The sequence below is a fragment of the Melospiza georgiana genome, chromosome 4 (assembly GCF_028018845.1).
Source record: "Melospiza georgiana isolate bMelGeo1 chromosome 4, bMelGeo1.pri, whole genome shotgun sequence".
In the NCBI taxonomy this organism is placed as follows: domain Eukaryota; kingdom Metazoa; phylum Chordata; class Aves; order Passeriformes; family Passerellidae; genus Melospiza; species Melospiza georgiana.
In genome coordinates, this window is record NC_080433.1 from 20,338,727 (window position 1) to 20,361,990 (window position 23,264).

At 46.5% G+C, this 23,264-nt stretch overlaps 2 protein-coding genes across 2 annotated transcripts; both read left to right on the forward strand.

Moving 5' to 3' along the window:
* On the forward strand, window positions 1-7,797 carry LOC131082453 (uncharacterized). Its single transcript, XM_058022365.1, has 6 exons — window positions 1-82; window positions 1,510-1,611; window positions 2,903-3,019; window positions 4,479-4,568; window positions 6,177-6,269; window positions 7,580-7,797. The coding sequence occupies exons 1-6, from the start codon at window positions 1-3 to the stop codon at window positions 7,795-7,797; spliced, it is 702 nt and encodes a 233-aa protein (XP_057878348.1).
* An 8,712-nt stretch (window positions 7,798-16,509) lies between these two features.
* LOC131082749 (C-type lectin domain family 2 member L-like) lies at window positions 16,510-22,350 on the forward strand. Its single transcript, XM_058022858.1, has 5 exons — window positions 16,510-16,576; window positions 17,226-17,309; window positions 18,188-18,372; window positions 19,042-19,142; window positions 20,778-22,350. Exons 1-5 carry the CDS (start codon window positions 16,528-16,530, stop codon window positions 20,893-20,895), a joined length of 537 nt encoding a protein of 178 aa, XP_057878841.1. The 5' UTR covers window positions 16,510-16,527; the 3' UTR covers window positions 20,896-22,350.
* Window positions 22,351-23,264: the final 914 nt, after the last annotated feature.

Genomic DNA, 23,264 nt, shown 5'->3' on the forward strand with positions numbered 1-23,264 from the left:
ATGGCAGAAAATGTCATTAACTCTGACCGCAACTTGCCTGAACCACCCAGAGCCAGGCTACACACCATCCCTGACGGCCAAGGTAGGTCCAGTGCTGGGCACTGAGCTTTCTTTGCATTCTCCCCTCTCTCTCCCACATCTGTTGACAGAGTTCCTTGCAGCACCAAAGCCCCAAAGAGCCCAAGGGAAACCTGAGGGCCAGGGCTGAAAAAATTGCAGGTGGAGTGTCCAGAGAGGGTTGTTGATATTTACAAAGGCAAGTTGTTGGGAGATGTACTTTTCTCTTGCTAAAGTGCAAGTGTCAGGCAGTGTCTCTGGGGTGAGATTGAGAGTCCTTTTTATCCATTTGGGAGAGCATTCCAGAGCTGAACATCCATTGCTGCTGGCCCTGACCTGCTGTCCCCCAGCAGACTGAGATTGCTGCAGCAAACTGCTCAGGATGGAGTGGCTGCTGTTGCTGGTGCTCACAGCAGTCTCCTGCACAGCTGCTCCTGCTCCCTGAGCACAGCAGGCACTGCCTGGGGGCTTCTCCTCCTGCTCTGGCTGTGCCAACTGTTTGTTGAATGCACCAGTGTGAAAAAATGTTTCATGGACAGCTGTAGTATGATCTGGGATCAAACACTTTGCAAAATTCTAACCCAGGATTCATCTTTCTTTAATGAGTTTAAAATGGTTGCATATATGTTTGCACTGATTTTGCAATATCTGCCATAAATGTGTATCCTGAAATATGACAGACTTCATACAGTGTGTCTCTGTATTTCATTTTCATTTTTCTTTCCCTTTTTTCCTAACTCTGCTTTCACTCTGGCAGAAATTATTTCTTGCCATCCCTTGCTTGTCTTTTGCACAAAGTGTGAACCTTCTGCATCTCTTTTCATATAACTGGAGTTATTAATATCCCAGGAAATGAGGTTTTAACCTCTTTTGACAAATGCATTCACAGCTAACTTGACAGGAATCCACAATGGATGTTACCTAAATATAGGTTCGATTACATTGTAATTTCATGTTTTTATATATTCTCAATAATATTTTAATATTTCTCTTCCAGTGCGTTTTTGGAAAATATCTACCAACTCTTTTCTTATGTTGTGCACAAAACTTTCCAGGTACTGATCTCCAGCTTTCAGCAAAGAGCTGCTTTGTGCCTGGATCCCATTCTCTCAGAGCAGCCCTTTTTAGCTCCTCTTTACTGAGCCCCCTCTCCTTCAGGCAGCTCCCTCTGTCACCCACCCACCCTCTGTGTCCTTCTGCAATCCAGGGCTTGGAGGACTCTCCTGCTTTTCCCCTCTCCTCAAAGCCATGGCAGGCTGGGATCTGTTCAGTTCCCTGAGCAGAGGGCTCCAGAGCCAGTGGGGAAGCACCAGGACATTGAGCCTGGCTCCAGCCTGCCAACCTGGAATGCTCCAGAGTCCCAGTGGGAGCCTGAAAAGGCACCTTGGAATGCAGGGCAAAGGGGCTCTGTGCAGCTGCTCCCCACACCTGCATGTTTCTGCCCCTCTGAAGGTCAAAGCCATTGTCCCAGAACACGAGCTGCTGCTCTTGGAGCTGTCCTGCTTGTGATCATCCTCCTGCTGGCCATAGCCCTGTATCTGACACTCACCACGGGTAAGTCCTGCTGGAAATGGAACACTGGCACGGAAATGGTGTCTGTCTGCCACGGACTGATGTCCAGGCCATGGCATCCAAAGCCAAGATGGAATGGAAGTCTGCTGTGAAGGCAAAGGACAGCAGTTTTCAGCCACCCATGGCTGTGAGAGGAAATCTGTCAAAGAAACCAGGTGCTTTGAAAGTTTTAAAATCCAGGAGATAAAAATCCAGAACCCAATTAAGAACTGACAACGTTCAAACACTGCACAATTCATGATAGAAAAGCTTTTGAAGAAACAAGTCAAGATCAGATAATGCACGACCTTGATCAGATTGCAATCCTTGAGAATATTTTGAGATGATGATATTGCATCATGACACTCAGGTGTGGCAGCAAAACCCTTAAAATTATTAGGAATAAAAACTCCTTTGAGAGAGACAGCAAAGTTACACCTTCAATTTTTGTCATTGAATTTTTGTCACCTTACTGAAATAAAAGCCTTGTGCTCAGGGTCTGCAGAGATATCACTGAGCTCATAACAATCTCTGAGCTACCTTGAAAGACACATTAATTCCATAGAAAGAAAATATTCTCATCTTCAAGAAACAATGTGTGTAATTATTACAGCTTTTCCTTTGCAAGTTTTCAAGGAATGAGTTTTAACTGTCAGATATTTCTCATTTTCTCTTTCCATAATTTGATCATTGAATAAGTCTGAAGGGTTTCCACAGCCAATCACACTCAAATCCCAGAATCTCCCAACTACTCAGAGCTACCCATGGTGAAAAAATGCTAAAAACTTTCATGTATTTGGTGTAAAGCATAGGCTTGGGTGGGGTAATTGCTTTTTGGGTTTCAATGCAAAGAGTTCAGGGAATTTATCTGATAGTGCTCTGATGTGTACAAAATGTGCAATACCAGACCAACGACAAATTCAAAAGAAATAATAAACCAAGACAACAGAATGAAATTGGCTGCATTTAATAGAGCACAGAATCTGGACTTGCTGTGGTTTGTCTCCCATTGCTGTGGCTCCCTGGGTGCTGTGCCTCACATCCACCTCTGCTCTGGGAAGGGCTGGAGCAGTTCTGGGTCAGTTCTGGGCTTTGGCCCTGGGGAAGGAACACCTTGGTGTGTGCTGCAGCTTTGAGGGTTGTTTGCCAGGAGTGAGCAAAGAGGCAGAGTTGGCATTTTGTGTTGTGTGATGGGGCAGCCAAAGAGGCCCAGCAGGGCTCTGACAGTGCCTGGCACAGGGGTCATTCATTGCAGTAACAATTGTATTCTCATTTCTGCATGGTCCAACTGCAGGCAGCCAACAGGACTCAACAGCACTGACCTTCAGCAGCCAAAATGTCTCAGCACCATTGTCCCCCAGCAGCCAAGAGGAATCAACAGAGTCACCCCCCAGCCATGAGGAGGCACCAGGTAGGCAACCCTCTGTCATTCCAAAGGGAGTGACCAGAAGCCCCTGTTGGATTGATGGTTAAGGGGGACACAAAGGAAATCTGTCAGGTTTTTGGTCAGAAGGAAAACAACAAAGTACTGACATTAATTCCATAAGCCAGCAGAATGCACTTAAACTGATAGAAAATTGTATTATCTTTGTGTGGAGATAGAACCAAGGGGGCTCAGTGCTGGACAGCAGGATGGGTTTGAGTGTTACAGAAATATGGAATAGTCCATGTCTTATTTTGTGCCCACATCAATAAACTTTACACTTGTCCATGTGCATTCTTGCCTGCTGGCTTGCATTTATTCCATAACTCTGTCACACCTCCACATTTAGCATGGTCTGCAGCTTTCAGGCTTCCACATTTTAAGCATTCTCCCCATTTGTGAATGGATGTGAACTGAATGGGACACTCAGAGACCAGCAGTGAAAAGTGAACAACAGGAGATGAGGAAGAAGAGAAAGGGCATTGAAGATACTTTCCCGTCATAGTTTCAGAAGCAATACTCTCACATTTCCCTCAGGGACTTCCTGGACCTTCCCTCAGGGAATTTCTAATGCCAGGAGCTGTAGAGTCACCATCCCAGGGATATTCCAACCTGCCTGTGCTTGGTCCTGGACATCCTGCTCTGGCCAACACCTGAGCAGGGGAGCTGGGCTCAGGGATGTGAAAAGGTCAATTCCGTCCTAAACCACTCTGCTGGTGTGTGCTCAGGACAGCAGAGCTGATGTTCCCAGAGATCCTCTAGAACTTTCTTTTTTATTGTCTTATTGTGAATCCACATCAGGTAACTCTCCTATTGGCCATGTGAAAAGAGGGCTCTAAGAGTGGGATTAAAAAACAGCATTAGCATTATCTGCCAGCAGTATCCCTTGGGATTTGTTAGTACATCCATGTTGTATTTCGGCCATACCTTTTACAGTCCTGGTGGCTCCTCACAAGGAACTGCCTTGAAGTGAAAGATCTGCCCAGTTCTGACTCAGTCAATCCTGTCACAAGGGATTGATTCATCTTCTCTGCCATGACCTTCTCTGCTGAATGTTTCCTGCAGAGCCAACCATCCTGCCTGGATCCCATTCTCTCAGAGCAGCCCTTTTTAATTCCTCTTTACTGAGCCCCCTCTCCTTCAGGCAGCTCCCTCTGTCACCCACCCACTCAGCCTCTCTGTGTCCTTCTGCAATCCAGGGCTTGGAACACTCTCCTGCTTTTCCCCTCTCTTCAAAGCCATGGCAGGTTGGGATCTGTTCAGTTCCCTGAGCACAGGGCTCCAGAGCCAGTGGGGAAGCACCAGGACATTGAGCCTGGCTCCAGCCTGCAGATCTGGAATGCTCCAGAGTCCTAGTGGGAGCCTGAAAAGGCATCTTGGAATGCAGGAGAAAGGTGGATTATTCCAAGTGTTTCTGTAATTTTTACTTTTTTCTGTCTCTCTCTAGGAAGGAGTTGTTGTTCCACAACTCGAGTTGCTGTCCTGGTCACTGAGATAATCGTGCTCCTGCTCATTGTTGTGTGTCAGGTACTCCCATGTAAGTGCTATAAATGGAATAACAGCAATTAATTTGTGTCTCTCTGCCACTGACTGAGGTCCAGGCCATGACATCCAAGGCCAGCAGGAACAGAAGTCTGGCTTGGAGGCAAAGGACAGCAGGTTTTATTCAAGCATGACTGTAAGAAGAAACGTGTATGAGAATCAAGAGGTTTGAAAGTTTAAAACCGCAACAGAAAAAAAAAGAACAAGCCCAATTGAAAACTGACAATGTTCAAACTCTGAAGAATTCATTATACAAATATTTTGATGAAACAAAAGCAGATAATAACTACTGGCCTTTCAATTGGGATATGTGAAAATCTTTTAAGGAGAAGGTAACTTTTTATGACTTCAAGATATGACACCAAAATTCTTAAAAGAATTAAGAGTTAGAGCTCATTTGAAAAAGACAGCAAAGTTCAAAGTTACCTCTTAAAGGCAGTTGTTTTCTCCTTATTCAAATAAAAGCCTTTTGCTCAATCTCTAGACACATATCCAATTAATAACAACAAATTCTATTTTAGAGAAAGAAAACATCATATTTTCCATCCAGGAAAAAGAATCAGAGCCCTGTGGGACTTCCTTTGAAAGTTTTCAAGGAATCATTTTTAAATTTCAGATGGTTTTCCTCATTACTTTCCATCCTTTGATAGTTGAGCAAACTGGATACACTCCCACAATCAGTCAGAGATTCTGACTAAATCTTGCAAATTAAGTTTAGAAACTCAATGACACCAAAGGCCTCACACACCTCTGCATGAAGCACCTCTGATAGCAAATTACACAAAGAATCTTGGGAGACCAAGGAAATGCTCCCAGTGCAGCTTCAGTTGGAGAGAATGGCAGCCAGTTCCCTTGGATCTGGGAGATGGGTTTCGAGCGTGAAAAAGCATATTTGTTATTGAATTAATTTTTATAAGTCCAAATTGTTTCACTGCTGGAAAGCTCTTTTAAGTTAATGGCATTTAACTTCATCAGACAGGATGAAAATGCAAAGTGTTGGCATGAGGGATCCCAGATCCCTTCTAGGTCACAGGGCAGTGCTCTTTAAATACCATCCAGCTCTGATGGAGGGCGCCTCTCATTCACATCCAGACAGAATTCTGACTGCCAGAGCCCCCTCACTAACCCAGTTTGGCAGTTCTCCAGGAAATTCACTCTTCCCAAGCCACTGTTCCTTGGGATGGAAGCTGCTCTCCTGGGCCTGGCTGAAACCCTGCCTGCCCATGGCAAGTGGGGAATGAATTCCCTGCTTTGCTTGCCTTGCATGCAGGGTTGCTCTTCTTCTATAAAACCAGCTACAATTTTGCATATTAAGCACCTTCTGCACTTCCTGAAACAGGCTGGATCCATCTCCCTTTCCTGAATGATGGCCCTCCAGCTTTTCCATGTCCTCAATCCCATGGCAGGTTGGGATCTGTTCAGTTCCCTGAGCACAGGGCTCCAGAGCCCGTGGGGAAGCACCAGGACATTGAGCCTGGCTCCAGCCTGCAAATCTGGAATGCTCCAGAGTCCCAGTGGGAGCCTGAAAAGGCACCTTGGAATGCAGGCAAAGGGGCTCTTGTCCAGCTCTTTCCCTGATCTTTACGTTTCTGTCCCTCTCTAGGTAAAAGCCATTGTTCCAGAAAACAAGTGTCTGTCCTGGTTGTTGTCCTGGTTCCCATTGTAGTGGCCCTCACCCTGTCTTGGACACTCCCACGTAAGTCCTGCTAGAAATGTAACACTGGCAATTGATTTGTGTCACTCAGCCACTGCCTGATGCCCAGGCCATGACATCCAAAGGCAGGAGCAATGGAAGTCTGGGATGAAGGCCAAGGACGACAGTTTTTAGCCACCCATGGCTGTAGGAGGAAATCTGCAAATAGCCAAAGGGTTTGAAAGTTCAAAATTCCAAAAGAAAAAAATCTGTGACAAAAGGGAAAACAATAATGTTCAGACACTGAGGAATTTATGATGCAAATGTTTTGAAGAAACCAGTGAAGATCAAATAATGCCTTTTGGTCTTATGATTGTAGTCCTTGAGAATATTTCAAGATGATGGTGTTGTCTTATGCCATAGGGATGAGACACCAAAAATCTTACAATATTTTGAATTAAATCTCATTTGAAAAAGGCATCAAAATTGGAAATGAAAGGAATTTATTTCCTGCTAATTTCAATTCAAATCTTGTGCTCAGTCTCTGCACTGAGTTCATAACAATTTTTAAGTTACATTAACTGATAAATGATATCTGGTGGAAAATATATTCTTATCTACCCCAGGAAAAAAAATCAACCCATTTGATACTTCCTATGAAAGTTTTCAAGGAATCATTTTAAAAATTCCGTTGTCATTTCTTCTTTCCATCCTTTGGTTGCTGAGAAAGCTTGAGGAGCTGCTACAACCAATCACTCCCAAGTCCCACAGTTTGCCACCTGCTCAGAGATGCACATGGGGGAGACATGGCAAAGGTTTTGATCCATGGAACGTAAAAAATAGGGCTGGGGGAGGCAAGTCATTCTTCTTTTTTAAAGCAAAGAGTTTGGGATTGGTATCTGACAGCGTTCGGACATTTATAAAATGTCTAACCAGGAAGGATGGGAAAAATTAAATAAATTCAAAGCAGCACAAATTAACAAAGTGTAATTAGCATTTAATGCAGCTTTAACAGGGAAAGAGGAGTCATTAGACTTGGATCCAGGCCTGGCTTTAGTTATAGCTCTTTTGTGTGTTCAGTACTGCCTTGGTGACCTGAAATTTATATACACTAAGAAACTTGACATCTAGATGGAACACAAGGCACAAAATATTAATTAAGATACAACTTGTGTAAATGAACTCAAGTGTTGCCTTTTCCTCACTGGACCCTGACATGACCATTTTATGATTTTTGTAGTAGCCCCATGAGCAAAGAGGCAGAGTTTGCATTCTGTGTTGGGTGATGGGGCTCAGAGAGGTCCAGCAGAGCTCTGACAGTGCCTGGCACAGTGGCCACTCCTTGCAAGCAGAAATTGTGTTCTTATTTCTAGATGGTCAAACTGCGGGCAGCCGAAAGGGCTCAACAACATTGTCTCCCACCATTCAAGAGGACCCAACAACATTGTCTCCCACCATTCAAGAGGACCCAACAACATTGTCCCCTACCACTCAAGAGGACCCAACAACATTGTCCCACATCCCTGAAAGGACACCAGGTAGGCAATCCTCTGTCTTTCCAAACGGAGTTGCCAGAAGTCTGTTGGATTGATGGTTAAGGGGTACAGAAAAGGAACTCTGTCAGGATTTTGTTCAGAAGGAACACAAACAACCCCTCTGCCATGTCAGGAGTACAAACCTCTCCCTGGGACACTCCCAGGGTGAGCTCTGGAGCCCATGGAGGGTTTGCATTTGCAGCTCCTTTGGAAGCAGCTCAGGCTCAGCTCTGCATTCCTGTTCCCCAGGGAAGAGCTGATGCCTCTGTGCTACCAGAGCAGAGCAGTGGGAGGCAGGGAAGGCACAGGAGGAACAATCCCTCAGGTCCCCAGCCCTGCAGGGAGCAGGATGGACAATGTGCCTGTGCTGCTTTTCCAAGGCCCCTCCACAGCCAGCCTGTGACCTCACTGCAATTCCAGGCTGCCCTTCAGGAGCTGCTGGATCCACAACCAAAGTGTCTCCTGCAGGCCCTGTCTCCCTGAATCCCATCCCCTTTGCAGCTGCCCCTCCCTGCTCCTCCTGCTGCCCTGCCTGGCAATGCACACAAATGTTGGTGCTGCCAGTGGCACCTCTGCTGCCCAATTCTGCATCTGGCAGACCAGACTGTGGGGATCTGGGAGCTGCTTTGTGCCCTGAGCATTTCTCTGTATGCCCTGAGCAATCCTGGGCAAGGCTGGATCATGTTTGCTGAGCTGCTGCTCCCTGTCTGGCTCCTGCCTGCTGATTCTGGGCTGCCATCAGCCCCAGAGGCTCTGGGGGATCCCTGGTGCTCTGCTGACAATGCTCAGCAGTGGCACACAGGCATTTCTGGGGCTGGAATGGCCTCTCTGACCTCTCCATTGTTGTGGCATCCTTTGGTCAGTGTGAACAGGGATTTTACACACCTCTTCTTCCCTTCTGCAGGCTGCCCCACACCATGGAAGAAACATAGCAGAAAATGCTACTTCTTTTTTCCAGAGAGGGAAGCAAAGGACTGGGATGCCTCCCGTGCAGAATGCACTGCCATGGGCTCAGACCTGGTGGTCATTGACAGCAGGCAAGAGCTGGTGAGATCCAACTCCTGGGGCAGCTGCTCGGGGGCTGGAGCTGCCTGGCCAAGGGCTCAGCAGTGACACTTGTGCCAGCCCCTGTCCCATGGCCTTGGGCTCTGGGACCTGCTGCCAGCCATGCACAGCCCAGGCCTGGCAGTGGCAGCAAAGGCCTGCACAGGGAGAGGCCTCCTGGGCCTTGCAGTCCTGTCCCTGGAAGCTCCTGTGCCCAGGCCAGATCCCATGGCAAGGGAGCAAAGTCCCTGCCCAGCTGGCTGGGCTTTTCCAGGGATTTAGCACACAGGCCATGGAGCTTGAGCAGACACTTCTTTGGGAGAGCCATGGCTGGGACAAAGCCTGAAAAGGCTTTGCCACCCCCATCCAAAAGGAAAAGTGGCCCCAGCTATCAAGTCACACCTGTTAAGCTCCAAATTACACCTGTAATGGCACCACAGGTGTATTCTTACATTTGTTATATTCATAATGGGACTCCAAAAGGGAGAAATTCATCCTCTGGAGCAGTGGGCAGAAGTGCTGTGGCTGGATGCCCACTGCACTCTCTTTGCTGCCTGTTTAGCACTGAGCCTTCTGTGCCTCTGCTCAAGAAAATGTCATTTTCATGTGTTCCCATTGTTGGCTTCCTTTCCAGAGCTATCTGCTCTCACAATCAAGCCATAACTACTACTTCCTTGGTCTCACACGCTCTTCTGAGGAGCAGAAGTGGAAGTGGATCAACCACGTGGAACATGACCCAGCCATGTGAGCTCCTCCCTGCAAGTCCCTGCCATGCAGTGTCTGGGAAGGGGAGAATGCCAAAGGCAGAGCAAAGAGCAGAGAGCCCAAGGGAGATCAGGGACTGTGCTGTGGGGGAAGCTGATTGCTGGAGGTGCAGCTGCTTCAGCACAAGCCTGGGCCAAGGCAAGGGAGCCTTGCAGGGCCAGGGAACACAGGGCTGTCCTGTAGGGATGGCAGGAGAGGACCCAGCTGGAGTTCTGCTGGGGAAGGAAGGATCTGGCTGGATGCAGCTCCCTGGGGAAAGGAAGGGGACAGGAGGCAGGGACAAGAGAGAGAGGGGGATGTCAGCACCATTGGCTGGAGGGGACCAAAGCAGGGGAATGTTTCTGGATGGGAAAGCATTGTCCAGGACCATTTGTGGAAATGTTGGGAACAACAGTGAGGACTGAGGGGGAGATTCCAGCAAGGCAGTTCCTGATCCCTGTGGCAATAAAACAGCTTAGCAGGCAGGTCTGGTGCCACTCTGCCTTTCACTGCATATCAGGAATGGAACCAAATTTGACTTTCTTTCCCTATTCAGGTTCCGTATATTAGGACTTTACCGTGACTTGCACTGCACTGTGATTGGATTTGGTAAAGTATCAATTGCACCTTGTGGTGGAACCCGAGCAATACAAAATATGTGTGAAAAAGCTGCAACAATTTCCAGCAGGCATCTGTAGGAGAGCTAAAACCATCATGTGCATGATGATTTTTTCTGCCCAGCTTCCTGTAGGAACCATGCATGGGATGTGTCCCATTTCCCTTGAGCTGCCCAGTCTCTGCTCCCAGGCTCTCCTGCAGCCTCTCTCCAGCCTCGGGGCTGAGCTCAGCCCAGCCTGTCCCTGCTGCTGCCTGAGCCTGGATGGATCCCCTCTGGAAGAGCTGGCCCTGGCACACAGGAGCACTCTGGCACTGTCTCATGCCAGGGGAGAGGAGTCCAGCCTGGGCAAGGGGTGATCCCAAACACATCCTGACACATCTGCAAGTCCCATCCATCCCCAGCCCTGTGTTCCCAGCCCTGCCTGGGCACAAGGATAGCCTTCCCCACCTGGCCACAGCCTGGCCTTGCCTGCAGCCACAAGGGAAGGGCAGCACAGATTTCTGGCTGGCATCCTGGAGGGAAGAGCAACCCCACTCCTTACCAGGATGGACAAGAGAAAGTCAGGTGTGGGTGTGGATAAACCTTCCCCTATCCCAGACTGTTGCAAGAGCACACAGGATCCCAGAGCCTGGGAGGGGAATGGGAATCAGCCCAAGGGAAAGGATCCTACAGCAGCACAGCTGTGGGCATAAAATCAGCCCCAGTCCTGCGTGGGGAACGGAAGGAATGTCAGATCTCAGATCTGCTGGGGAAGGGCACAGGATGGAGACCAGCAGAGACTAGCAAGGCCGAGTCCCAAGAGAAGCTGAGCTGGACAGAAAACAGAACAATGAAACCCAGAGGGATCTGTGAAGGAGCTGGCCAGAAGCATGAGAGTGACCCACAGGGAATGGTAACACAGTGCTCTGCCCTCTTTTCCTTGGAGATGGGTCACAGGTGGAAATGATGCCTGAAGGCTTTCCTGCTCAGAAATGTTCAAGCCAACAGCAGAAACAGGTGACACCAGGAAAACAGAGCTGTGATCATGAAAGAGGGAATATCACCTAAACTGCCGCTGTTCTTCAGTGACTCCTGGGACCCTGGGCCTCGTGTGACTCCAAGGATATTTCTTCTTGCTGTGTCCTTTAGGCAGAATAATTCCTCCTTTATTGGTGCCTTTCATGGCTCTCTCCTTTAGCTGCAGGGTAGAGAAAGCTCTGTGAAATTTTTGAAACTCATAGCCTGGTTTACCACCAGGTAAAAAATTGTTCAGTCAAAAAATCTATATACCGTATGCTGTGACCTTTGGAAGGGAAAATGGAATCCTACAGGTATAACTGTCTCTTTCTAAATTAAAAGCACATTGTGATGTCCCTCACACCAGCCATCCTCCTCACTCACTGCTTGCATCAAATGCTTTGGAAATGTATTTGCACTTCTTTCCCTGACTTTCCATTCCCAGAGAACAGAGTAAGAACCTGGAGCTGTAGCAGAAAAATTCCAGTGTCAGACCCCAGGATCTGTACTCCTATTCCAGAAGGAAGCTGAGTTGGAAGGGCTCTTTGCTTGCACTCATTTTACTGGAGAGGGTGGGAGAGCATTCTATGTTGTATTATAGATTTTTGCCTTCTATTTTCATATTCCAGCTGCTGTGATCACTTGGATCAAGTGGGCTCTCCTGGAGGCAGGGCCAGGGAAAAGCCTCTTCCCTGGGAGCCACTGGGCCTCAGTTGGAGCCTTCAGCAGGCAGCAGAGGCAGCAGCTGTGCACCAGAGGGGTGGGAAGGGCAACCCACCCTGGGGCCACTGTGGAACTGCACAAACCCCATCAAATCCAGAAAGCCACAGGAAGTCTCAGGACTCAGGAGCTTGCAAGGAAATCCCTACCAAGGGCAGAAGTTTAAATGAAAGTGCTTTGTTTCCTCTGCCTGTGTGTTGTTCTTGTTCACAATTCGCTGATCTTGTGAGCTAAGTTTTACAATAAACTTCCACTTTACAGCTTGTGATTCTTGGATTACCTCTGGCATCCCTACTGCAAGAGAAGGGTGAAACATTTCCTCCTCACTCTGGTGTGGTCAGGGTCTAATCCTGATGCCAAGGCCAAGCAATCCCTAAGCAATCCCAGTGTGACCTCTCGCTCCTTCCGTGCTCAGTGCCTCAGGGAATGCCAGGCTGGTTCAATTCCTGCTGCAGCTGGGCAATGGGTGACACTCCCTGGGACAGGCCAGGCTGGCAGCACAGCCCCAGAGGGGCACATCCTGGACCCAGGACTGGCTCCTTTAGTGACCTTTATCAAGGAGAACCTGTGACAGGGACACCTCCAAGAGCTGATCCTCAAAGCTCATCCTACTTCTATGAACCTGTGTCCCAACTGTGTCTCAAGCCAGCTGTGGTGTTTAGGATACACTTGGTGGAAAAAATGCTCTGAGTATCTTGGCAAAAATCACAACCAAGGGATTTTGATTTTATTGTAGGAGAAAACAGTGAATGAAGGCAAGGTTCTTAAAAGAAACCACTCCAAACCATTGAAAAGCCCAGAAGCTGTTGCATAGAAGTAACTAAGCAGAGACAGACATGAGCAGGCATCTCAGAGATGAGCGATACTTTATGTAAACAAAAGAAGTTCATGCAGTATTGCACATGCAATCAATATTATCTGGTTGTAAATGACAACTCTACCAACACAAGAAATGGCTCTCACTGCCAAACGGGCATATCAGGGAGGATGCACTGCCAATGCAGACTTGGGGGCAGAGCAGCAAGCAGGGTTTAGGGCACACAAAGAACACCCTAAAGATAGCACTGACAGTGTTACAGAGCTTGCAGCAATCGCTGGCAGATTGGGTTCCTTTTTAGCACACACTGGACTTTCTGGAACCATTTTGGGTTTGTGGCTGCAAGGGCTTCAAATGGGGAATGACTTTTCAAGGTGCTGTGTGATGTTTGCTCTGTGGTGGGTCACAAATTATCTATAAAGGAATTCTGTTCTCTCTTGGGAAGTGGCCCATGGGAATCTCAACAGGGTTTAACAGGACCAAGTGTTGGTGCTGCACCTGGGTCAAAACAGCCCCTGGGATCAATCCAGGCTGGGGATGAGCAGAGGGAGCAGCCCTGGCTGAAGGACCTGGGGGCTGTGGGTGAGAGCTGGCCCTGCCCCAACCCAGAGCCCCCCTGTGCTGGGCTGCACCCAGAGCCCCAGGGCAGCAGGGCAGGGGGGATTCTGCCCCTGTGCCCCTCTCTGCTGAGCCCCCTGCAGGGCTGCATCCAGCCCTGGGCCCAGCACAGCAAGGACAGGGAGCTGCTGGAGCCAGGCCAGAGCAGGGACACCAAGGGGAGCAGAGGGATGGAGCAGCTCTGCTGGGAGGAAAGGCTGAGGGAATTGGGATTGTTCAGCCTGGAGAAGAGAAGGCTTTGGGGTGACCTCACTGTGGCCTTGCAGTGCCTGAAGGGAGCTTGTAAAAAAAGAGGGAGAGAGACTTTTTACATGAGCAGATAGTGACAGGACAAGAGTGAACAGTTTTTAACTAAAATAGAAAAGATTTAAAGCAGATATTAGGAAAAATACTCAGGGGGTTGCTGAGGCCCTGGCACAGGGTGTCCAGAGCAGCTGTGGTTGCCCCAGCCCTGGCAGTGTCCAAGGCCAGGCTGGATGGGACTCTGAGCAGCCTGGGATAGTGGAAGGTGTCCCTGCCCATGGCAGAGGGGTTGGAATTAGATAAAGTCTATTCCAATCCAAACCATTCCATGATTCTATGATCAGTGAGTGACAAAAGGTAATCAAGGATTATTTGGGGTAGCAGCAGGCAGGAGGCAGGATCCAACTCTGACTTTTCAAGTCAGTCCCATGAAAGCCCTCTGGTACAATGCTATGCTTTTTCCTTAGAATGTTTGCATTTTTATCCCTACATCATGGCAATATTTTAAAGTAACTTTCCAGTGAGTTACTTTGGAGGTTATTTCTGCCTTTAGCCTGCAAGAAATTCCTATCTTGTTAACCAACTTTTATTTTAGGAATTGTCTGGAGGCTTCTTAGCCAAACTGATCAGGGAAAGTGAAGGTGAAGGTGAGTGTCTCAGTTACAAGCATCTGGGGTCAATAGCAGTAGTTTTGGAGGTCAGCTGATTCACAGCTATGTTGACAGCATTTCTCAGGGTTTCTTGCCAGCCTGGAGAATCTCCTGCGGCTGTGAGAATTACCTTCTGTACTCGTGGGTGAGCACAAAAAGAGCGCTCACTTCTGAACGCTCTGTGGTTAAAAGCCACAATTCTATTTTTGACCTCAGTGACAGGCAGGACTGAATGGCAGGAGCCCAAGCCACTCCTTCAGAGCAAATGAATGCTGAATAAGCTGTTCTTAGAATGCCAGCACTACACACACCAATGCTCCACTGTCTCCTTGTGTGTAAAACATGCTCTACATCAAGCACATACTGAACTCCCTGCTGCCCTAATTCCACACCTTCCTCTCATCCTCTGCCCCTCTGGATTCATGTCTTCCAAATCCTCTGGAAAAGTTTCCAGCTTGTGCTCTCTGAACCCATCACCTCTTCTCTCTCCTGGTTCCCTAGCCGCCCTGAAGCCACCAGGCCTTAAGCCTTGTCACACATATCTTTTGGATTCTTCTTCATCCTTTTATCTTTCCTTTTCTTTTCCAGTGCTGTCCTGGGAACTTTGACCAGTCCAGCTCTCCCAGTTCATTGCCTAAATGAATTCCTGCTGCAAGCAGAGGCTAAAATCAACTGCAATTCAAATTATACTTACGGAAGTATAAAGTTTATATGTTTCTTTCTAAGCTGTAAACATAAACACCTGGAGATGATTTTCAGCAACTCACCACCGCTCAGAATCCTTGACAATCAAAGTAATTGGAGATTGCAGTGAAAGCCTAAAGTGTAACCCCCCATTCCCATGGTTTTCTGTTTGAAGTTTCCTGCCCAGGTACAGAAGGATGCTTATTTTGGATAAACCACTGCTGAATTCCTCACCAGCCTCACACAGAGCCCACATGATGACTTGGAGAGAGCTGTGTTCCTCAGGCTGTTAGAACACAAAGCACAGCCCGGATCTGTTGTAAGTACAGCAGTTATTGTGCAAATCCACCCGGTGAAATGGATGATAGGTGTGGCCCTGTCTTCCAAGCAATGCTGAAATTTCTACTGCACCTTCATCCCCACGGGCAACCCAGCATCATCAGGCTTTATGTACTTCTAGGTAAAGCAAATCACTGTCCAGTTTTTCCAAAGAGGTTTAAGTAATCAACGTTTAAATACTTGATTTTACTCTCCTTCTCCATACAAAAGAAGAAAATTAATAAATATGAAATGTGAAAAATGTGTATTTTATGATTGGCTTTACGCAAATATTAAAATGAATATTGGATGTGTTGCGTTAGAAAGTTATGCTGTATTAATTCTCTTAAGTGATGTGTTAAATATAGTTTTGGGCTATAACAACATGTTAAAATAGAAACTATGTTATGTAGGATACTTTTTAAAAGAAAGGACTTGCACTGAGATAGCAGCCACAGGACACCTAAATCTTTCAGAGAAAAAGAATTTATTGTTCTCTTATCAGAAGAAACAAACTTCTTCCCACCTTGCTCAGGCTCAAAGGCACTGTTAGGTTTCAGAGGAAGAAGCTGACACTGACCAGACAGAATCCTGTGTTTGAATGGAATTTAAGCATCATGTATGAGATTTATGAATATGCAATAGGGTGTTGCTTTTAAGGCTTAATCCTCTGTTAACGTGGGTCCCTTTTCGAGCTTATGCTGCCCAGAAAAAGGTACCATGACATCCGTAACTCTTTGTTTTTATTGTCTCATATTGTCCTAATTCAAATTGTCCAAATTATTATTACTCTAATTATATTCCTATTTTTATAACCATTTTATTACTACCGAACTTTTAAAATTTTAAAAACAAGCAATTGGCGTTTTACACATGAAATAAATAAAATTGGGGGGGGGGGGGGGGGGACACACCACAAAACCATAAAAAACCCAAAACACCCGAAAAAAGCAAAAGCAAAAAAAAAAAAAAAAATCACACCAGACAAAACCAAAACAGAGCCTTCTCCCTTCGTGTTAGTTCTGTTAGTTCCTGGAATTTGCTGATGTCACAGGATCCCCGTGAGATTTTGTAGGAGCCGACTTCTCCTTGAAAGCGTCCCCATTTCCTATTTCTCCGGAGTTGCGGAGTGACTGCCCGGGCTCCCTGGCCATGCCCCTGGGGGCTGGCAGCGAGGGCAGCGGCAGCGGGGCCAGAGGCAGCGAGGGCAGCGGCAGCGAGGGCAGGGAGAGAAGCGGCACCGAGGGGAGCAGCGGCACCGAGGGGAGCAGGGGCCGGTCTCGCTGCGGCCCGAGCGCGGCCGGGCGGCCCCGGCCCTGCCAGCCCCGCGCCCATGGGCAGCGGCGCCGAGCGCGGCGGCTCCGCGGGGCGCGGCACCAAAGGTGACGGGCGGGGGACACCGAGGGGCCGCGCTGGGGTGCGGGGGGGATCAGGGACATCCCTCCGGAGCATGGGGAGCCGGGGAGGCCCCTCGGGAGCTGCCGCATCGCTGAAAACGCTCCGTTCTGGCAGCGGAGCGAGTGCCCGGAGAGGGGACCCTCCTGAGGGGACACCTCGGCCCGGCAGCGGCAGGGCCTGGGTGCTTCCACAGCCCTGGAGGGGACAGGAGCAAAAGGAGACCAAACAGCTGTGACTGTGGGATAAGGCTGGATATTTCTCAGGAAAAGTTTTGGGCTCCAGAACGGATGGCTTTTCTTATTTCCTCTCCAGCCTCTTATCCATGGAACTTATCCGTGCCGTGTTTAGGCACTCAGTGTCCACCGTCATTTTCCCCTTGCTCGTTTCTTTCTCTTTGGATCACTTTAAGTTCTGGATGATGTAACTAAAATTTGCAGTAACTCAGAGTTCTTGTTAGATGATAAACCTTGTGAAGTTAAGCTAAGTGTTTCTGCTCCCATCCTGCTCTCCACAGAGAGCTGTATTTGTTTGAAACAGCTTTGTGTGTCCTGGGCTCTACTCCCCTTTCAGCTGGTTCTTATTTGTTATTTTGGGTTTGTTTTGTTTTTTAATTCCTTGCATTCATTTTTTCAGGTCTGCTCTCAAACATCTGGCTGTGGCGAGCTGTCGCTGGAGTCCTTACTGCTGCTGTCATTCTGATTTCCTGTATCCAGTTTGGTAAGTAAGGAATTTTAAAAGAAAATCTAATTAGCAATAGAAATTACCAGGGTTTGGGGTTCCATACTGAGAGGGTGCTGACGCCCTGGCACAGGCTGCCCAGAGCAGCTGTGGCTGCCGATTCCCTGAGGTGTCCAAGGCCAGGCTGGATGGGGCTGGGAACAACCTGGTCTGGTGGAATCTGTCCCTGCCCATGGCAGGAGGTGGAACAAAATGATCTTTAAGGTCGCTCTCAACCCAAGCCACTCTGTGATCCTGTGTGATTCTGTGATTTCTGTTTGAAATTGTGGGTCAGTGCAGGAACAGCTCCACGCGCTTCAGTGGGGCTAGGGAGGGCTCAGCTTAGTTTACTTTTGGTATCAAGTTTGTCACATCCCTGTTGGTCTTAATCCAAGTTCAAGAAAACAAATAACAACAGGAAGATAGTCCTACCAATCTGCAGTCCTTCAAAAATGCCACTATAATAAACAAAATTATTAATTCAACTGTGAGGAAGCAACATATGCAAAAATTGGAGTTATTGGAATTTTCAAGCTGTAGAAGAGTCTTTGGGTGTTTCTTTATGATCACCTTCTCAGCTGCTTCTACCAACGTGTCCCTGACCATCCTTTTAAGGATATGTCAAGAGGCAGAAGGGTGCAGGATCCAGAAGATAATATAGTAGTAATAATAATAATAATAATAATAATAATAATAATAATAATAATAATAATAATAATAATAATAATAACATCCAGAAGATGTAATAATTATTATTATTCTTTCAGCTGGGCAGAAGTAACAATGCTGTGGCTACACTGGGATTATTTTAGATGCTGCAGAAAATAAAACCTTTCCCAGTGGAAGAAGAGGGTAGATTGTTTCTTGTCTTTTCCCAGTAAAGCCTTCTCTGGCCAGAGCGTTTCCAGTGTGTCCTCCCCTGGAGCTGTGTCCATCAGGCTGGCTGTACTTCCAGAGGAAGTGTTACTTCCTCTCAGAGAGTGAGGCTGCCTGGAACTCCAGCCAGAGCCAGTGCTCCTCCCACAACGCTTCCCTGCTGGTCATCGAGAATCACCAGGAGCTGGTAAGGGAGCCACAGGGGGATCCTGTTTTCCTCCCAGTTCTCTTCCAGGGAACTGCTTCTGCATCCTCCTCAGCTGAACAGTTAGGAAGCTGATGAAAGACCACAATGAGTCACAGCCCAGAGAAGACTTTGTGCCTCTTCTCCCTGAAAACAGGAAACATCAGTTTGAGAAGTTGATGGTTTAGAAAACCTCTGAGTACTTCTCTGAATTAAATTTGGTGCTGCTCACAGCTATAAATTGCCATATTGAGGGCATCTATCAGGGTAAACACTGTTGCATCTCATTTATCTTTAATTAAACAATTATTTTCTCATATTGAGATAGGTTAATGACACACAAGTTGGTAAATATGTTAATTGTGACCTTTGGAGTTAGGAGATAGTTACCTGAAGTGCAGCTTGGAGCATTTTTTTTCTATACTGTACCACAGTATTGGGAAAGATTCCACCCTGAGCAAAGGCCTAGGAGAATATATTATTCTGGATCTGTTCCAGACCTTGATAGCAGACCTTGATATTTTAGAATAGCCTCTCTCTAGGTCAGTCAACCCTATCCCAACCAGTCTCTGTGTATTTAGGTTTTAATATTACTCCTTCAGCAGGAAAGGCTAGATTGTTGTTTTGCTGAACTTGCAGAACTTCTTTTCTCATGTGGGTTTATTCCTACAGAGGTTTATGATGAAGATAACAAAGCAAGACCCATGGATTGGACTCCATAAAAGAAATGAAGAGTTCTTCTGGGTAAATGGAAAAGCATTAGACAATGAACTGTAAGTTGATGTGGAGGGGTTTTGCTGGTGATATTTGATTATAGGAGAGTAAGAAAAATAATGCAGATCTTGTGACTTGTAGGACTCTGTTATTATATTGAAGGGATGGAGAGGGTATGGAATGCACTGAAGACTTCACATGGCATTGTTAAAACTGTGGCAGATGAAAGTGAGGGGATGAGTTTGTAATGCTGAGAAGCAACATGAGGCAGGCTGATGGGAACAGACATTAGAGAAAGTGAAACCAAGAGACACAAAAGCAATGGGAGGAAGGGAATTGGGGGAGGAAGGGAAGATTGCAGTAACACAAATTCCTCATCATAGAATATATTTTGCAACAATACAAACCTGCATGTGAGCTGTGTGAGGTTAATAGCAAAGGGATTTGGGAGACTCCTAAGACATGTTCTCATTTTTATAGAATGTTTCTTAGAAAGAGGCTGCTGGAGGGAAAGGAAGATGTGAATTTATACTGCATGAGCTGCTCTGTGGCCAGGGCCCACTGTGTGTTCTGTGCCAGCAGTGCCCGGTGTAGGGCACTTTGTTCCTCTCCCTGGCAGCTGTCCCGTCTCCTCAGAGGCTGCTGCAGCTCATCCTGGAGCAGCTGCTGGCAGGAGGTGGCAGAATTACCATTGATAGGCTTAAGCAAGGAGAGTTCACAAGCCTGAAATTACCTTAAAAATGGAAAATTTAAATACTTTTAAGTCTGTGACATTACTGGTGATGTGTGACTATATTCACTTCATCCCCAAGCCCTGAAGGCTTGATCTGACAAAGGCATTTAATGTGAGATGTGGGGAACACGTGGGCACCTCAAGTTGAAAACTGCAGTCCTTCCCACTCTTTTATCCCCTCTCTGCAGTACAAACATCCACTGAAGCTTTCATTTTCAGTGAGCTTCTTCCCATTCTTGGACCTCTGCCTCACTGCTTGCCTCAAACTGCCCCTCCTGAAGGGGAGGGCAAACACCTTGATATCTAAGCTCAGGTGTCACTACGCTGGTGGGGATTTGTCCCCTGGCTTTTCCAGACACCATTCCAGTTTGCTTGGCCTATCCATAGAGCTTTATAGCACTTTGTTTGAAAGCAGAGTTGCTGAAGGAGTCCCTTACCTCTTATGTAGGGACACCTATGGTGTAGAAACTGGGGTTTGCTTCTTGTTTCCCCCAACAACCCTTAACCATGGTGCCTGTTGGGTTCTGAGGAAGGGAGGAATTAGAGATGCATTTCCTTCACAGCTTCTGCTGGAGCCTTTGAGCTGGATAGGAGGATGTAGAGGTACAAGGTGGTGGTGCCCATCTTGATGGCAGAGCATCCCTGAGAAAGGCAAACCTGAGTTTCAGTCTCTGCTCTAAGGGTGTGTTTCACATTAAGTGACCACTAAACAAGATGCAGGAGTACTACAAGTGCTGGATTTTGTATTCTGGGCATGAGATACCATTAAGAAAAGACAATCTCCATGGTGGTCCCTTCAAGGCACAAAACATCATCCTCCTCTGGTGCCTTGCCTGAGATAAATCAGGCTTTATTCCAAGAGAATTCAAAGAGAACCAGAGATGCCCATAGCTGCCTTTGCTCTATTGCAATATTTGATTGTGGGTGTCCAAGTAACCCTGTCTCCCCTTCTCCCTGACAGGTTTGAAGTGAAAGGCTCTGGCAGCTGTGCCTATCTGGAGTCCAAAGGAGTCTCAGCCTCAGGATGTTCTTTAACCAGGAAATGGGTCTGTAGCTTGAATATCAACTCAGCAAGATAAAGGTGGACAAAGCCACCACCCCTGACTCTCAGAACTCTGATATGATGCCTACACAGGCTATGCCTGCACTTTGGGACCTGGGAATGTGTCCCAGCTCCTACTCAGTGGTGAATGACTTTTCTGGTAGCCAGAATTCTCCACCCATGGATGAAAGCTTTAAAGATACCATTTTAAAGGCTCTCTTCAGCATTTTGATAAGTCATTTCCTTGCCCCATTTTTTCCAGCTACTGCCCAGCTGTAGTTTCTTTTTGCTGTGCCATCAGTATTTCCTCCATTTACTCTTCTCTTGTAGGAGCAGCTGCTCTTTCTTTCCCTTTTTGGGCATGCAGTTGGAGGTTTTTGTTCTGCTTTTCCTTTTGCCAGGCTCTGTGTGCAAGGGTGGTGGAGTGGGTCTGCCTGGAGGGCTGCCAGTGCCTCATGGATAGAGGGCAATGCAGAAGTGAACACTGGTGTTTTAGACAGGATCACAGCAAATTCCTCTCTTTGCATTTGATGGGATGTACCTTGCATTGTATTCCACGTTTTGTTAATGTTATGTTACATTAATGTTGTTAAATCCTGGTGATAACACTGTCAAGCTGATTTATGTAGCTGCACTGCACCTGAAGTTATCCTCACAACACTTTCTTTAGCCAAAAAAAGGTCACAGTACATAAGAATATTTATTTACCTGAGCATCTGCACTGATGAGGGGAGAAGAGGAACTGGAGGAGTGATAGTGAAGCTGCAGGCATTAATGTGTAATGCAGGCATTATGTATAATGTGTAAATGTAGGAATAGTCCTCAGTGCAAGGAGGCAGAATCAGGAGAAGGGAATGAGAGAATTAACAGCAAGGGATATTTCTCAGTGTCTCCCTTTTGCCCTGTGCCTGTCATGGTGTGAGGCTTCTGAGCAAGGGGACATTTCCAGGTGGACAGTCAGTGTTTCCTGGTGTAGGTGACATTTTCAGCAGCAGCCCCCAGTGCTCTTGGATTGCTGGGAGCCTGAACAGGATTAGGGCACAATCCCTCTGATTGTCTGAGTCCTGCACATATCTATCAGGTTGTCCAAAGATTAAAAGTGTCATTTGACCCACAGGAAGCAAATTTGCCTGGAAGGAATATAACTATGAAGTTTCCAGGGAAGGAAGAATGGGAAGTTCACCCCCGTTATTTTCTGTGACAGAAGGACTTGACTGTAGCAGGACCATACACATGGATACTGTCAGCAGCTTGTGCCTTTCAGATGTTTATTTAAATATAATCACTAATTTTGCTGGATTACACTTTTCTTAATTGCTTGTATTCTTTATAGGCACAGTAACAGGACTCTACAGTATTAAAAGCCTAATTATCTATTTATTTTTTTATGTTGGGGGGAAGGTGTTATTCTGCAATGTTTTTACATTAACCTGATTCTGAAGGATATGGTATGTGCAATAGTCCTGAAAAGATACTTAATAAATATCTTTACAGAGCCCCTAAATTACAGTGGTTTGTATCTTAATATTGGGATATTAAAAGTATTTTTCATCTCAGGCACCATTTTGGTGAAAAAAAAATCTGAAGTGAAGTAAAATATTCATGTTTTGAACATGGAAAAAATCTTTAATCATAATGTTGGAGCTGACATGAAGCAGAATATTTGATCCAAAAAAGAATGTTTTTCCCTTTTTAACACCTCATAATGAGTCACACTTTTAATAAAAGGTTAAAAAGTGAAAGCTCTTCTGGAATTTGACTCCTCAGGGATGCAATGAACTTCCTTGGGGGTGTTAAGAAAAGAAGAGTGAAGCTGCAAACTCTGCCAACTTGCTTTACTCAGAGTGGAGTTTGATGAAGTACTTCAATGGTAATTTCTTTTTCTTTTTTCTTTTAAATAAGTGACTGCTTAAACTGTAGGTAAGAACTTCAGTAAGGCCCTGCAAAAACTTGTTTAATTGCATGAATAATAGCAAGAAGGCCCAAATCATAGATGTTTCATGAATATTGTTAAAACCTAAACACCACAACTAATATGAGAGAAGCCAGCAAGCAGGAGTTTCTTTTTCTTGTTAAATTCAGCATGAGTCAAGATAGATCTGCCAGAAAACCAGCAATTGTCAACTCCACTGCATGGAGAAGGGTGTGCTGTGAGTACCCTGAAAATTTCTCAGCAGTCAGAAATTCTCTCTCTATAAAGCATGTATTATATAGGTATAGATGATGATCTTACTCATTTCAGACTTTTTCCTTTTCTTTGCTTCTCTGTCTAGAATGAGCAAACCAATCCTCTTCCCCTCACGTGCTGTGCTGAGTTTGGGGGATTTTTCTTGTTTCCTCTTACATAACAGCAGTTTCTCATGGGTCTTGAGCTGCTGATGCTGCATTCTGTGTGACAAATCTGTG

What these genes read in the sequence shown, in the direction of transcription:
- LOC131082749 (XM_058022858.1), top strand. Translation starts at nt 16,528, where the DNA reads ATGGGCAGCGGCGCCGAGCGCGGCGGCTCCGCGGGGCGCGGCACCAAA. An exon ending in TCGAGAATCACCAGGAGCTG is followed by an intron (nt 18,373 to 19,041) that starts GTAAGGGAGCCA and finishes TTATTCCTACAG; the next exon opens with AGGTTTATGATGAAGATAAC. An exon ending in AAAGCATTAGACAATGAACT is followed by an intron (nt 19,143 to 20,777) that starts GTAAGTTGATGT and finishes TCTCCCTGACAG; the next exon opens with GTTTGAAGTGAAAGGCTCTG.
- LOC131082453 (XM_058022365.1), top strand. Translation starts at nt 1, where the DNA reads ATGGCAGAAAATGTCATTAACTCTGACCGCAACTTGCCTGAACCACCC. An exon ending in GTATCTGACACTCACCACGG is followed by an intron (nt 1,612 to 2,902) that starts GTAAGTCCTGCT and finishes GTCCAACTGCAG; the next exon opens with GCAGCCAACAGGACTCAACA. An exon ending in CAGCCATGAGGAGGCACCAG is followed by an intron (nt 3,020 to 4,478) that starts GTAGGCAACCCT and finishes GTCTCTCTCTAG; the next exon opens with GAAGGAGTTGTTGTTCCACA.